The sequence below is a fragment of the Trichosurus vulpecula genome, chromosome 9 (genome assembly GCF_011100635.1).
Source record: "Trichosurus vulpecula isolate mTriVul1 chromosome 9, mTriVul1.pri, whole genome shotgun sequence".
Classification (NCBI taxonomy): domain Eukaryota; kingdom Metazoa; phylum Chordata; class Mammalia; order Diprotodontia; family Phalangeridae; genus Trichosurus; species Trichosurus vulpecula.
This window is the reverse complement of record NC_050581.1, coordinates 78,194,263-78,210,803: the sequence shown is the minus strand read 5'-3', so window position 1 is coordinate 78,210,803 and position 16,541 is coordinate 78,194,263. Positions and strand designations below refer to the sequence as shown.

At 45.0% G+C, this 16,541-nt stretch overlaps 1 protein-coding gene across 2 annotated transcripts; it reads right to left on the bottom strand.

Annotated features, from left to right (window-relative positions):
• Positions 1–2,074: 2,074 nt before the first annotated feature.
• On the bottom strand, positions 2,075–15,989 carry LOC118831085 (eukaryotic translation initiation factor 3 subunit C-like protein). 2 transcript variants are annotated; one of them, XM_036738243.1, is made up of 21 exons: positions 15,903–15,989; positions 15,596–15,740; positions 12,112–12,177; positions 11,771–11,960; positions 11,477–11,602; positions 11,178–11,232; positions 10,942–11,051; positions 10,628–10,755; positions 10,075–10,231; positions 9,809–9,912; positions 9,499–9,640; positions 9,126–9,251; positions 8,883–8,976; positions 6,671–6,861; positions 6,206–6,430; positions 3,539–3,902; positions 3,052–3,211; positions 2,850–2,915; positions 2,672–2,759; positions 2,364–2,526; positions 2,075–2,248 (listed from the first exon to the last, which is right to left on the bottom strand). In XM_036738243.1, exons 2-21 carry the CDS (start codon positions 15,694–15,696, stop codon positions 2,163–2,165), a joined length of 2,742 nt encoding a protein of 913 aa, XP_036594138.1. In that variant the 5' UTR covers positions 15,697–15,740; positions 15,903–15,989; the 3' UTR covers positions 2,075–2,162. The 2 variants fall into 2 exon arrangements, with proteins under 2 accessions (XP_036594138.1, XP_036594139.1); XM_036738244.1 differs by having other exon boundaries at positions 9,809–9,906.
• Between the last annotated feature and the right edge of the window lie 552 nt (positions 15,990–16,541).

Sequence of the window (16,541 nt, the reverse complement as noted above, 5' to 3'; positions counted from 1 at the left end):
ACATCTGACTTCAGAACATCTGAGTCATAATCTTAGTTTCAATGCTTATGACCAAGCACAGACAAATATCCTCATTTGTTTTCCTAATCAGTAAAATGGGGAGGATACTTGTGCTACTCACCTTCATGTTATTTCTGTAAGGAAATCTATGTACCAATAAAACTGGTCCTACATTTTTGCCCTTCAGAGATAAATTCAACATGGAAATCCTTCAAGGCTCAGTTAAACCACTCCTCCAGGAAGCCTTCCCACATCACACCAATCCCATCCCTCAAAAGTCATTTTAAGATTAGATGATTCTGAGGACACCTTCTCTGAGAGGTCATCTAGCCAAACTCACAGTTAAGCCATTTTAATTTGATATAACTATAAAAGGATCCTTGTTATCTTTAAGGCCCAGTTCAAATGTTCCATGAAGCCCATCAGTGACTCCCTTAGCTAGAAGTGATCTCTCCCTCTTCTGAATTCCTACTGAGCCAATTTGATTGCAAGTTATTTCTACCCATATCTTGACCAGCAATATGATGGCCCAAGCTCTCTTATTCATTTTTGTTTCCTCAGCACAACTAACTACTTCACCTGTATTTATACTCAAAGGGATTTCGAAGATATGGTCAATGTGGCTATTTTACACATGTGGAAAGTGAAACCCAAAGAGATTAAGGAGCTTGCTCACGGGACTAAAAAGACCAAGACCTGAACTCTAATCTCCTGACTCCAACTCCAGTGCTCTCTTGGGAAGTAACTCAAGGGTCCCACTGAAGTTTCCAGCTAGATGGTCAGAGGACCCTGGAAAGTAGATCAAGCCAAACTTAGCTCCAAAGAAAAGATCTGAGAATGGCTCCCCCTCAGCTATGGATGTGCAATTCCGCATATAATGGCAGACTTAGTTCATAGACTTAATTTTGCTAAGTGTTGTGTTTTTTAAACTCCTTTGTTATGAGAAGGTTCTCTGAGAGGGTGAGGTATGTACTGGGAAATAAGAGGTCAGGGATCCTCACAGGATAATAGTCAGCGTGGTAAGGTGGGTTTCCCTTGCCCAAGTAGCCCTTGCTCTGCACAACCATAGATTACTTGATCTTGGATGCATGATCAGAGAGAAGGGAATGCTCATTATTGACTAGTAACCTCTACATGCACCAGTCCTCAGGTCCAGAGCCCTTAAGTCAAGTAAAAGCCTAGCATTATGCCATTTAGAAATGGGGTCACTAAATGACCAAAATTAAAAACAGAAGCAAGCGTAAGAATGAGAAGCAACATGTACAGTAGGGTCCTTTCTACTTTCATAATTAACGGAAGAAAGCTCTAAGGAGGGACATCTCGAAGAGGCAGAACTATGCTGTGTTCTACACCTCCCCCACGCTCCAACTGCTGTGGATACCTGTGACACAAGTGCATAGTGCAAGAACAGTTAGCTTCCACCTCATCTCAGGATGATACTGACCAATTCTTCAAAATATTTCATGGAATAAAAGGTACAAGTCACAGCCCACCTTCTCTTAACATATCCAATCCATGGAATTCCCTTCCACTTCCTGATCTCTCCTAAATATTTCATGTACATACTAATCATCTCCAGGCAAAATCACAGGCAGAGAACGTGTCACTTGTATATCACATCAGAACTGTTTGGGCACACAGCTACAGAGCTGGCACTTAGTGTCTGATGAACTGACTTGAAACATATACAGAGATTGTGAGTACTCTTTCAATGAACATTAATGTTAATGGCCCAAACATAGTTAAGCTGGCCAGCACTAAAGCAGGCACCTAGAAGACTAAATTACTTTCTTCCCATTAGGTAGTTTGCTCTACACAAATTCCCTGGAGTTCAGTATACACAAAGACCAGTGCTCTCCTTTGGCTTACCCCCACTCTAACATGATCCTGACCTATGCCTCCTTCAAGACATTACACCCAAAATAGCTTGCAAACTTTTGGCGCTTCCATCAGGCAGGCCTAGTCTGTGGACATTCCAGTCCCGTGCCTGAACCACTAGTGAGTGACTTTATCCAAGTTCATAAAGGAACTCCACTCCAATGAACAAAATCCACGCTGGTTATGACCACACTGCTCACTTCCAGAATCGTGTCAATACAATATAGACTTTTAATTACTCTGCATGGAAGTTACATTTCAGGGGTAGCATGCCTTGATAGGGGTCAGTAGGAAGTCTGTGACTGCTGTTGGCGGTAGCCTCCCCGACGCATGTAGCCTCCCTCATTTTTTCGGTAGCCATCTTTCTGATCTGGAGAGGGAAGAGAAAAAGGTCAAAATAGAAAAAAATTGAACAGTAATGCCAGAGCCAAGAGAGTGAATGGAGGTGGGAGTGTAAAGGGCAGAAGATAAGGGAGGAGTCTCACCTCTAAAATAACCTCCATAGGTGCCCTGCTTGTGGTCGAAGACACGCTCATTGTTTTCCACCAAACTACCCAGTTTTTCTGCCAGCTGCAGGGCCAAGTTCTGCTGTGCAGTGGGCTCAGTGCGGTGCATCACCACTGTCTGTGTTGGCTGGTCCAGAGAGGCCTTAGTTTGGGGAGCACAGAAGGAAATAAATGGATGGGATTAGTCAGAGTCAGAGTGATATCCATCTCCCTTACTCTGGTTTCTTTCCTCTGAAAAGAACTGCTGCTCCCTCCCTTAAGATCTACCACCTTCCTTCCTGCCTTACCATAAGCTCCTCACTAATGATCATTTTGCTGATGATGGAATGAACGGTGGGCAGGTCCAGCTGGAACATATCAGACAAGGTCTCCATGCTGGAAAAGGAGGAAAAAATGCAAGGCCATTAATCAACTAAGCCTAGTCCCTTTCCCCTCCCAAGGCACAGAAACCCTATACCCTCAAACCTAATAGAGTCGTAGACACTGCTATAGGTGAAAAGGTAAGTACGCAATGATTCTTCCTGGATCTTTCTGTGGGGGGAAAAAGAAGAAAGTGACTAAGTACAGGCTCTTTTCTTCCACTCTCCCCACCACTCCCACAGCCCTTGGTGCTCCCTTCCCTCTGTCTAGCACCAGCACATCAAGGTCTCCTCATTTCCATTCTTACCTAACTAGCATGGTACGGACTTTGTTGGCCTCGGGGAACAAGTCCCAAACTTTTCCATTCATCTTCTCATTAATAATAAAGCTGTGGCAAGTCTTCCAGTCACCCATCTTCATGGCTTTAGATGCTGCTACTACATGTTCCCTCATTGACTCAGGCGGACCTAGAGAATTGGACAGGTGGTTAAAATGAGGCCTAGGACAACATTTAAAGGTGCAGAACTTCTAGAAGCAGGATAGGTCCTTCCATTTATTATGGAAAAACCGAGGTTCCAGTACTGATGCTGCCCCTAACTAGCTGTAACTAACTAGCTGTATCACCTGAGGTAAATAAATCACTCCCCGCTTCATTTATAAAATGAGAAGAGACTATCTATAAAGGTCCTTTTCACTCTTAACATTAGGTGAGTTCATTCAGGGAGAACTTTCTGCTGCAATGCAATGTTTAAAAGACCACAACCAAATAAATACCCCAAGATGCTATAGCTCACCAAGCAAGGGCTGCCGCTCGCCCACTCGAAGTTGGTGATGGAACTGTTTACTGATCATGCGCCTCCGAGCATCACTTTCATGGGCTGCCATGTATGGGATCTCCAAAAGCATGGCAGATACCAAATAGACACATTCAAGCAGCTCCAGGTTGATGTGCAAGTGGAAGGGCACCTGACGTCGACGCTCTACCTTCTCCTGCTCCTGGTTTCGCTCCTGCAGGCTCCTGAGCAGTAGACCCTGCCCCAGCAGCTCCTTAGCACGGCCACTAGACTGAATGTCCAGCAAGGCATTGTGTGCATCTTTGGTTAGGCCCTGGCGGAAAGCACAGATGCCCAACTGCACCATGGTACGGTTATAAAGGATCTAGGAGGAGAGAAAAATACAGCCTATTAAAAGGAAAAGGAGACATGGGAGTTCCCACAAATAACATCCAACTTAAACTGTTAAGAATAAACTGCAGTTTCACAAAACAGTGTGAACCCAGGACTCAGTTACTGAAGAACAGGGATAAAGACTTGGACCTGTGCTGTCATCAGTCTTGGTAACTCCCAGGTGAAGAAGCTCCCTCGGATCAATGCAGGTCAAGGCACTGGCTGGGGTAAGTGACTTGCTGAGGGTCGCAAAGACAGCATGTGCCAGAGACTGGATTTGAAGTTGGGTCTTCCTACATGTGAGACTAGCTTTTGTTCAGCAGATCAACAGGCTGAGTGTGCCAAGGACAGAGGCCTATTTATTCTAGCTTCTTCCCCTTCCTTCTATAGCACAAAGCCTGTCTGAAGACTGAACACTCACCCTATCCCAATCCTCCAGTACTTCTGACACCTCGCACCTACACAGCCCTCTCCTGACAATCACCATCTGCAGTATTATTATCCCTATTTTACAAATGAGGAAACTGAAGTTCAGAAAGAAGTGACCTTATCCCCAGAGCTACTACGTATTTGAGCTCAAAATCAAACCTGGGTCAACTTCTCCAACTATGACTCTCTTCCCACTACACCAGGGAGTCTTCACCTTTTCTGTGTCCTGAACTCTTTGGCAGTCTGATGAAGCCCATGGAGCCCAGGCATACTGAAATATATCTAAGAATTCCTGACTTGGAGCAGCTAGGTGGCACAGTGAATAGAGTACCAGCCCTGGAGTCAGGAGGACCCGAGTTCAAATCTGGCCTCAGAGACACTTGACACACTAGCTGTGTGACCCTGGGCAAGTCACTTAACGCCAATTGCCCTGCCTTCCACCCTCAAAAAAAAAAGAATCCCTGACTTGAACTGTGCTGAACAAACTATCTTACAAATGGTTCATAAAACTATCAGTGAAGAATTCCAAGTCCTGACTACACCCCACACCTCCTCCCACAAAATATACATCTTGTAGCCCAATTCAGAATGTCAGGGAATGAATGACTTCTAAACCAAGAGAGGTCACTTCCCCTATGCAGTTGGAGAGGTGTGTAAAAGTATCTACCCTGACCACAGATGCTGTTGCCAGAGAAGCCAGTACCACTAGAAAAGGCTGAGATGTGCAACTAGTGCATGAAATTAGAGCTTTAGAATGTATTTTTCCATAAATATTGTGGTTAATGTAATAGCGTTATTAATTTTGCATTTCAAGCATATCATGAGGTAAAATATTTTAGTAGGTTGACCTAGCATCTGCAAAGACCACTTTGTTTTTTATAGGTAGCCACACTTCAAATTTCAAAGAACTTAGAATACAACATAAATGTTAATAAGTGGTTTTCCAAGTCAGTAAGTAGCCTGCAGGGATGAGCATTTTTATTTGTGCTTAACACCCACTTGATCACTTGAATGGTTAGAGCCACAAAAGAATATTTTGGAGCAAAAAATATGTCACATATCCCTTGAACGGTTAAAGCTATAAAAGGATATTTTGGGGCAAAAAAATACCATTCACTTAGGAGGCCATGAATAGGGCTGGAAACTCTAAGACCTAAAGAGGGGCACAGGACAAGCAAAAATCTAGGCAGCTAGAGCCAGAAGTAAGATTCGGTTTGGAATTTAGTTTTAATACATCCTACTAACAACCTTACTGATCTGACATATCATCTCTGAGTTTGTTTGAAATGCTTTTGTAGTCTAAAGTATGTGCCCTCAGGGGTGATGAGTGTATGTGTACTCCGAGATGAAGAAGATCAAAGAAATTTTATATACTATTTTTTGAGTTCAATAATCAGCAAAAAGTAATGAAAAGCAAGAGTTCCATTGCTAAAGGCAAGATCCCCTGGATGTGTTCCAAGAAAAACCTGAAATTCTGATGAAGTTGACCCAGTCCAGAGAGCCCTAAAACCAAGGACGGCTTATTTTACATTCTTGGCTCCCCAAGTAGACCACGTGCCTCAAGTGCAAGGTCTGTGCATTCCCCAGAGCACTTAGCAGTCACTCCATGTTTCTTGATTAATGAGAAAACCAGAGCATCAAAGACATGAAGATAGACTCTGAGTCTCTAACTTAAATGTTGATGAGCCAGACTGGTAGTTCTTCTGGTTAAACCAGTCTGTAACTAGGGAGGAACCCAGAGCGGGCTCTTCCCTCTCCTGAACTCATGGATCTCTGGACCCCTCTCTCCAACCACAGGAACTGATTCTGGATACATCCTGAGTGTCCCTTTAAAAAACCTGCCCTTGCCCTCTGCTACCCTCCCACCTGCACAGGAGGGTCTGCATGCTGAATGTTGTCCTGTAGGTGGCTCATGAGCATGAGGTCCCGAGCCTGGTACCAGCGAGAGTGAAGAGCATGGTGGTAGATGTGGCAGAGAATTGCACATGTCCGAATTCTGTCTGTCCGATCCTTGGCATATATGTACTTGCACAGCCTCTCCATCAGTACGGCTGAATCCTCCCCTTCATTTTCAGCCTGATCTTGCTCTGACTGGAAGGGAGAACAAGGAACATGGCTGTGGGTCAGAATAACAGAAACTTTAAAAATCCCAGGCACAGCATGGTTTCTCAGCATCATCCTCATAAGCACTAGATTTCCCAGCAATTCCAAAAAAGACCTATCATCAAAGTCTATTCCTCATTCATCCCACAAGATGGGTCTCCCTCAATGATAAATGTGAACGTCAATAGCCCAAACTTCCTGAGGGTCTTTTCTCCCAAGCCCTTGTACCTTTGAGGACCCTTCAGGGGGAGCAAGCTGCCGCTGATGGGCCTTATAGTCAAACTTGTAGTAGGTATGGAGCACACGGCGAAGGTAGATCCGGCAGATCTCTTCAGTTGTTCCTTTTTCCTGCAGGTAGCGCTGAACACGCTCTATGATGGCACAGACACGTGCCTCATCCTTGAGATGCTCCACATATTCTGGTGTATAGAAAAAATGTTTTTTCAACCCTAGAGATCTCATAGTGACAATAGCAACTTAAACCCTTTTAAGATTCAAAAAGTGCTTTATATCCCCTTATCTGATTTGATATTTCAACAACCCTGTGAAGGAAACTATCATTAACTCCATGTCACAGATGAGAAAATTAAGCCTCCAAGAGGGTTAAGTGATCTGAACATGATGAAATGGTAAATTTCAGAGGCATACGTGAGTCCAGGCATTCTTGCCTTCTAGTCCAGCCTTAGTCCTGTTGCCACATGGCCTTCCAGCCCTGGGCCTGCCTTTCCAAATTACCCCTCCACTGCCCAGTCGTCCTGATCTGTTATCTTGCCACTGGATCCAGATGGCTCTGGAGGAAAGCGAGGCTGGTGACAATGCACAGCCTTGCCTCACTTAAATCAATTCACTTGCAAGTCAAGACATCACCTTCCTGATGTCATTGTTTTTTGATAACGAAGGACAAATAACAATCTGCAAGTAGTAGTGGCTGACCCACCGTGGGATCTAAGTGACCAGTTCAAGTTGGGCAATGCTGCTCCTTCCTTCCTTCCTCCCTCTTCTCCCTCCTCTTCCTTTGCCCACATAGGGAATCATACCCTTATCTATGGGTGCCCTACCCAAAGGTATATAAATTTTGATCACCGAATCCTCATGAAATATCTTGGGATTTACAGGCTGGATTTTTTTTTCTCTTCCCTATTTATTTATTCTATCATTAAAAAAAAACTGGGAACGATTCACTCTTTTGCCCAAGTAGTTTCATTTATGATTTCCTGAAATAAGTACTAGAAAACCAGGCTTTGATGAAGCCCATTGGGATTCAAATGGAGCTAAGTGACCAGGCCTAGCACTCTATCCACTGTGCCATCTAGCTGCCCTCTCACCATTTTACATGGGGATAACTGAACATTAGGTAGGTAGCATAGTTTGTTTTGTTTTTTTTTTTTGCTTTCCTACTACTTTCCATTCATTAATAGTAAAAATGTTTTACTTTACTCAATAAAGTAAAACAAATATCAATTTTGAGAATTTATACAATACTCTGGTCCAAATCAAACTGGCTGCCTTTTGGTTTCTCCCAACTTCTCTTTTCTCCAGACCTCTGCACATGCTGGAATGCAATCCCTGCCTTGCTATAGAGTCCCTAGATTCCTTCCTTCAAAGCTCAGCTCAAGCATGACCTACATAAAGTCTTTCCTCATCTCCCAGCATTTTGTATATACCTGTATTTGTATTCGATTTCCCCTATTAGGCTGAAAGTTCCTCAAATGTCAGGGAATGAATGCTTAAAGATTAACCATATACATGTATTGAAATCTTACTTTCAAGGTCCAGTTTCAAATGTCACCACCTGTACTTTTGAAACCTTCCCTCATCAACCCACACAGGAAAATAAAAAAATCACTCCCTCCTCGGAACCATTACAAAGCTAACTACTGGTAGCCCCCGTGCTGCATTTAAATAGAGCTTTATATTTTGGTTATTTGTGCAGGTCTTTTTTTTCTCCCTAGTTCCTAAAATTCAGGGACCGTTGTATTTTTTTTGTATCTCTCCCTCAGAGCCTCGTGAATACGAAAGCAATCAATATTTGATTTGATCAGTCACCAGTAAACTTCTACAACAGACTAATCACTAGGGCAAAGCCATCTATCAGACAAACCATGTTTGTTGGTGATGATGCTACTCACTCATTCACCAAACAAGACAGCAATCAACAATTATTTCCACCAGCCAAACAGAAAATTGTGGCCCCTAATAGCAAATATAAATTTCAAGCTCTGATTTTATCCATTTGAGAGGAAGGCAGTGATATCTGGCAGCATTTTACATCATTTTCGTGTACTCCAGTTACTCTAAGCTAGGCCTGCACAACCTTCAGCCCCCAAAGCATGTAGAGGATGTAAATACAGGCCTGGACAACATATCACCCTCAGGCCACAAGCAGCCCACAGGTCATATGTTGTGCAGGCCTGCCCTAAGCACATCTGTCTAATCTCACCTTGGGAATGAGGATCTGTGTTCTGCATGATCTTGGTAAATTCTTCATCCATCCTTTCCACCAGAGTTAGGATACAACCACGAACACGAAGTGGCTGAGGTAGGAAGAAAGAAGGCGTAGCAGTAGCTTAAAGTAGTAAATTCCAATCCAAGAACAAGACCCACCAGGTCTCTACCTCAATTGAAGTTACTTTTCCTGTCTCCCATCCCCTGCCAGTTTCTCATTCTCCTTTTCCTAATTTACCTGCTCAAAGTTGGATAGGTTCTCACTCTCTTCCAAGATATTCTCTCCAACAAAGATATTAGGATTTGCAAATAAGATGTCCATCAATTCATTGATACAGTCTAAGCACTTCTGCCACATCTCTGGCTGCCAAGAAGTGGGGGGGGAAAAAAGAGGTTAAGGCACACATGAATATACAGAGTCCGAACCCAGTTTCCTTCCTTTTAAGAACTTTCGTCCTTGTAATACCCCCTGCTTTAAGCACTTTTTAAAAACAGCTTATACAAATACGATTGTGCTTTTCTGTTCTTCCTGGTATTCATACAGCAGCAAAGTCTCCACAGCCAAATTTTAAATGCTCTTTCCTCAAAGCCCCAAATACTTTCAGCCTCACCTTCATGTATGTGGCCAGGTTGGGGTTGTAGTCATACAGGGAAGCGATGATGTTGAATTTGATCTTAACAATCACTCCTTCACCTAGATTGTTTTCTGCCGTGATCTGAACCAGCAGTTGCAGCAGCTCAATTTGGGCTGCACTGTGGAAGGACAGAAAAGAAGGAAGTTTAAAGGATGAACCTCAGAGCCCAAACCAACAAAACACCTCTTCCTTCCCATGGGCTCTAGCCTCCCACTTTTCCTGCCAGCATCACTTTGGTGAATAAAGCTCCCTCCCACCAACCCTTCCTCTGTGTGGTGGGCCTCACCGGTCAGTTCCTTTCTTGCCACGAGCTTGGAGGATCTCATTCAGCTTCTTGACTACAATTGCATGGGTAATCTCTGTTCCCTTGGCAAACATTTTAGGCTTCTCCTAGGCAACACATGCCCCCGTCACACCCAAGGCCATCAAAATACCCTCTTCAACAGAATTCCCACCCTTCATTGCCTTGACAGTATTTTTAGACTCCCCCATCACCCCCTTATTAATACCCACAACTTCCCATATACTGCACATCAGCCCTGAAAACCTCACCTTGACGAGTGGTGCCCCTCCTCGAACCCTCTCCCACTCCCCTCCTTCATTTTCATCCTCCTCCTCCTCATCTGGGCGCTTGGATTTTCGGTTATTCTTTTTCTTGGCTTTGTCCTCTCGCTTCTTCTCTGTCACCTTTTTCTCCGTGGTGCTCTCTCTGCAAGGGGAGTCACCAGGTAAAGATGTGAAATTAGACCTGGTGCCCCGAGAGCCTCAACTCTCAGTTCTGCTATTCTACCATGCCTCAGCTTCCCTTCTCTCTACCGACCTAATTCTAGGCTCTAGGAACCACAAAAGGAACCAGGACCTGAACAACAAGCTACTTACTAACAGATATGCCCTACACAAGTGCATAGGAAAACATTCTCTCACAGTAATATGGTTAATTTATCATTGCAGAAGTTCGATTTTTCACATAACATTATTCCTGTGGAACTGCCTTGATATCGTACTTCCAATAGGAGACAGAAAGGCAGTATAGGGCTCCATAATCAAAGTATTCAATTTTGAAACTAATCTCACTTGGCTCCACAACTTCCCTTGCTTCACTCACTTTTTAAGGAACTTGGAAGCCAAGACAGTATATTTCCCATCCTCCTCCTCTGAGTCAGAGTCTGAGGAAGTAGAATCTGAACCCCAGTCTTCATCATCATCTGAATCCTCAGAGTCCTCATCTTCATCCTTAAGGAAGGTACAACAGGAGATGACAAAAATCGGTACACAATTAGAAAGTGGCAAGGATATTTCTGACATTTTCATGTAGTTTCCAGTATGTGGAACAAAATTTTATAAGGCTTCTCCATGGACCCAACTCTGACCTCCAGCAGGCAGACCACCTTTGTTCCCTTCTTCTCCCCTAGATCTCACCTCCATCTTCTTGAGGAACTTTCGACTTTCCCCAGATGGTGCCTCAGACTTCTTCTTCAGGAAACTTGTCGCACTGAGACCATCCTCATCCTCATCTGAAGAGGAAGAACCTGGAAAGGAAATCCAAGTGAGGTTAAACAAGTAGGAACAAGACTATGGAACAACAAAGAAACCAAAGTTAAGGACCCCACCTCCCAACTTCTGCCTTCTTTCTTTCCAATCTGCTTCACTCTTACCTTCTGAGTCCTCCTCATTTTTCTCAGCATCCTCATCTGCAGACTGCTCAGGGTTCTGGAGGTGGAAAACAGCAGAGTGAGGGATGTGCCACCCCGTGAAAACATCTGGCTCCATTCACCCCAATAAACTATACCCATGAGCCAATGCTGCTTTGTGCCACGCTCTAGCTCCCCAGTCCTGCCTGTCTGTCATCTGGTCTAATCCAACGCCCGGCATGATGCTGGCATACTGCCACTCCACAAATGCTTAATGAAGGAAATGAGCGCAGAACACTGCAGCACACTGCAATCATCCTGACCTGCTTATAACTGGTGATCTGGGCCTCATAATCCCGATTATATTTGCGGATCTTCTGACGCAAGGTGCTCAGAGCCTTTGCGTTGTTCTTGTTCATCTTCTTCTTCCCTTCCTTGTCCTCCCACAGCTAAGGGACCAGAAATAAAAGTGAAAGGATAAGGACAATCAAAGTTTGAAACAAGGGGGCAAGAAGGTAGGGATGAGGTGGTTTCTCAATCTCTGCCCCAGGGCAGAAACAGCATCCCAGTTCTTGAGTTTCTTTGGTCAAACTAAAATCCCCACCCTGGCCTCAAACCTCATTGAGATAGTCCTCCAGGTCAGCCAGGATGCGGATGTAGAATCGGGGGACACCCTCTTTGTCCACAATGCTCTTGGCTTTTCCAAATGCCTTTCCCAGAAGCTCAAATTCCTCAAGACATTTCGTGACATCCCTAATTTTCATGGCATTCCGAATGGTCCGAATAAGGTTGGTCAGCTCCTCAAACCTAAGATGGAGGAAGGAGGTCCATCGTCACAGAGAAACCCTTCAATTCCTTTACAAACCCTGAATAAGAAAATCAGGTGTCCCCCATCTTCTCCATCAACTACCAATAGAAAAAACTCCTTTAGGATCCTATCCATAACTACCATATTCACCTTTTGTCCTTGGCACTTCGAACAACCCTCTTAGTGTCCTCCTCGTCCTCGCTCAGCAGCAATGGCCTGTGGGGAGAAACTGATCATAGATGACCTTGCTCAAAGAAGTTCTGAAAATATCAATTCTTTTGATTGGGGCAGAAAGAAAAAAGGAAGAGTTACATAAGCTCACCTATCCTACACTTTCTCTTCACTGTAGACTCATGAATTATATGCTATTACATTCATCACCCCACCCCCCCACCCCAAAAATCAGGCCCACAATATGCAAAGGCCTGTTTTAGGTATCCTGGGGCATACAAAGATGAATAAGATATGGTCCTTACCCTCAGAAAAGCTTACAATACACACAAATACCTATTGTACAAAATTAATGAACACTGAAGGACACTAAGCGGGTACAAGAGAGGTAAAAACAAAGTGCCAGTTTGTTGTTCAGGAAGAGGAGAGGTCACTTCCTGCTGAAGTCAATAGAGGCTTCATGAAATAAGTGGCATTTTGGAAAGCTGGTTGGACTTCTATCCAGATATGATATGAAGAACATATCCCACACAGGAGAGTGGATAGTCTAGACTAGCTGGTGGTCAGAAGGATACAAAAGAAGAATGTGCAATAAGACTAGAAATGTCATCTGGGGCCAGACAGCAAGGGCCTTGAATGACAAGGTAAAGCTTGGACAGCAAGTAGTAGGACACTATTGAAAGGTTTTAACCATAAGGGTGATATCAATCTTCCAATATGACAGTGTGTGCAGAAGGAACTAGGGATAAAAATGATGGAAGAAAGACTCACTAGCAGACTAATGCAATAACCCTAAAACAGCAAGTAAACTTTCAACTTCCCTTTCAGTCTCCTGCACTGGATCTTCCTCCAGAACATGTCTACCAACAGCGGGTATTCCCCAAGGTTCTACCTTGGGCGGTCCTTCTCTCTTTTCCATCTATACTATCTCATCAGCTCCTATGGGTTCAGATGAACCAGATCTAAATATCCAGTCTTAATTTTTCTCCTAAGCTACAGTCACACATCATCAAAATGTCCAAAATAGAACTCATGCATTTCCTTTCCCTGCAAACCTCTCTTCTGATTTTCCTATTACTATCAAGGGCACCACCACCATCCCAGTCACCCAGACTGACAACCCTAATGCCATCTTCTCTCCTAGTCTAGCATTCTATAACACAATTTCATTTCAGCCTTTCAGGTCCCTTCCAGTCCTAGAATACACTGGAAGAGGGCAGAAATCTTGGGGATGTGTGGGTCAGTCAATATAAATTCAGCACTTACTATGAACCAGACCTTGTACTACGTGCTGGAAGTACAAGAAAGGCAAATAGTCACTGTCCTCAAGAACCCATATTCTAATAGAGACCACATACAAATAACTATGTACAATGAACACATATACAGTGTAAAATAAAAGCTCATCTCAGAGTGAAGAAAACCTCCTTCACAAGACAGGATTTGAGACAAACAAAACCTGAAGTCAGGGAAGCTAGAAAGCAAAGGTGAGAGGAGGGGAGAGCATTCCAAACACAGGAGATGCAGTGCAAGTATATGGGAGTCAGAATATCATGAATCAAGAATAAGGCCAGTGTAACTTGTCTCTCCTTCAGGATAAAATACAAACTCCTTCCCTTGGCCTTCCAAAATCTGTCAGCAGCCTACCTTTTTCAAGCCCTAGCTCATGCCACTATTTTCCCTTTCACAAACTCCATAGTTCAGCCAAACCAATCTTCTTACTCTTCCTGATCCTTTATACAATTTCTTTTCTCTGTCAATTAAAATTCTCACCCCTTCAAGGCACAATTCTCTCCTTGGTCATCTTGTCCTCTCCTATGGCTTTGATTTTAACTTCTTTATTTCTAGCCAAGATACCAACACCCAATACAGGTGAAAAAAAGCACTGACTTGGAGTCAGATGACCTGTGTTCAAATCTCGCTGATGATGCTTATAAGCTGTGTGACAGAGTCCCTTAACTTCCCTAAGTCTGTTTCCTCATCTGTAAAAATAAAGGAGTTGGCCTAGATTTTTTCTGAGGTCCTTTAGATGTCTAAATCTATGTAGGATCCTTTTAGTCACCCAGGTTCACAACTCAAGCCCTTCATCTCTGAGTCTTCTCTCTTCATTACTCCTCATTATACATCCCTTCAGTTGCCAAGTCTAGTCCAGCACCACTGCGTATCTCCCTAACAATATACCACATACAGTCCTCTCAGTCTACACGCCGGTCCTTTTCACCTTACATAAACTGCCAGGCTTCTGAATGGTCTCCCTACATCCAGCCTGTCTCCTTTCCACAATCGACTGACAATCTTAAAAGCAAATTTCACCCAGTCACTCCTCTGCTCAAGAAGCTTTAACGGCTCTCTAGTGACTAGGATCAACTTCAGACTTTTCTATCTGGCATTTAAACCTTTCAGTAACCTGGATACAACACATCTTTCCAGACTTGTTACATACTTCTCCTCTTTACTCTTATGTCCCAGCCAAACTGGTTTACTCGTTGTACCCCTACATGACACTGGCTACTCTGCCTGTGCTTTTTTACAGGCTGTGTCCTCTAGAAAGCTCTACCACCTAACCTCAGTCTCCTGTAATCTCTAGCCCTACTCACGGCTGAGTTCGAATGCCACCTCCTACGTGAGGCCCCTCCACCAATTGTTAATGCTTCTGCTGCTCCTGAAATTGCTTCAAGTCATTTATCTGTGTATATATTGCTTCCCCCAGTAGAATACGAGCTGCTTGAGGGAAAGGGCTGTTTGCATTTCTTTGTATCTCCAAGCGCCTACGTCTGGCACACAACAGCTCCTTAACAGATGCTTGTTACAAGACAGATTCCTTCTCCCCTCAAATTTCTTCCCATCCCTTATAGGTCCTCTTGGATTCACTTAATCAGTAACGTCCATTGCACTTACTGCGGGAGAAGTCTAATCCTCCCAATGCGCAGCAGGGATACAGACTTACACTCACGTGTAATACTTCAGATTCATTTCACTTTCTCTCACAGCCACCCTAAGTGGTGGTAGTAGCTAGCAGAGGTCCAAAAAGGTCCTCATGTTCCATCCCACATGCAAAACCTTTCCCTACTCCACAAAGGCACACCGGGCTTGGGAGGCTGAAGAACTAGAGACTGCCCGACCTGGTGCGGCCACGAACGAGCAAGTCTGGGTCCTGGTTCCTTCCTGGGCCAAATGGGGCCAGGACTACAGACCCAGCTAGGCCATCCTGAGAATCCGGGATTCCAAAACATCTGGTTTCTCTCCCGGAAGTACCTAGCTAGCGCAGGGCCCACCACGGCGAAAGAGGGACCGGACGGGGCCACGTCGGAGGCCTGCTGCTCTTCCTAATGCACCCCCCCCTTCCCTGCTGTTCTTCCCAGGGCACCTCACCCCGGCCCAGCTCTTCCCAAGGCATCCCCTCACCCCTCCCCCCTCCTCGCCGGCCCTCTCAGGCTTCCCAGCCTCCCCGAGGCTCGCTCACTGTTTGCCGTAGTTGCCCCCCGCGGGCTTGGGCACTGACTCCTCCCCGGACAGGGAGGACTCGGACTCGCTGTCCGAGCCGGTGGTGAAAAACCGCGACATGGCGGCGGGCGCTCAGGACACGGCAGGCCGGGCGGGACGTAGACCTGGGGATCGGAGAAAACGGAGTTGGTCGGAAGGGCCACCCCTCGCCGCTCTCCGTGAGGACAAAGGGGGCACGTGAAGCTCGAAGGGGGACCCCGCGAAAACCGCTCCCGCTTGGGCCGCTTTCCCAGGCTCGGATGCTGGGAGCACGAGGCAGAACGCACCTCTTATCAGATCGAGCGCCGCAGGAAAACTGCTAAGAAACGGCTGACGAAACCCCAGGCAAAAAGGGGGTCTGGCGTCACTTCCTGCGAGCCTCGGGCACTTCCGGCGGACAGCCCCTATTCGATTCGGCACGGAGAGAAGCCAGGAAAAGTGGGGAGTGACCCCTCCGAGGGGGGCGGAACCGATAGTACGTTAACTTTTCATAAATTTAGAAATGCAAGTCCGATCTCGAGCGATCTCCTCATGTTCTTATAGCGCTTTAAAGCTTGCAGAACGCTTTACAATTATCCCGTTTTATCCTTACAGCAGCCGTGAGTGGTGGGGCTACTTTTTTAAACTCATTTTACAAATAGTAGGCATTTAATAAATGTTTACTGATAGGAGAGCATTGAGGCAGATAAAGCGACTTGCCCAGGGTCGCACAGCTCTTTGGTGTAAAATGTCTGACGTCATTTTTGAACTTAGGTCTCGGTGACCGCAGGTCCGATGCTTTATCCACGGCACCACCTAACGTTCTCTGAACAAGCCCAGGACAATTGCAGAGGCTAATCGGCAAGTGGCAGATTAACGTGGGGAAGGAACCTAGGCGCTTGGAAGACTGGTCTGGAAGGACTTAGGCTTGTCTTAAGAACAGAACA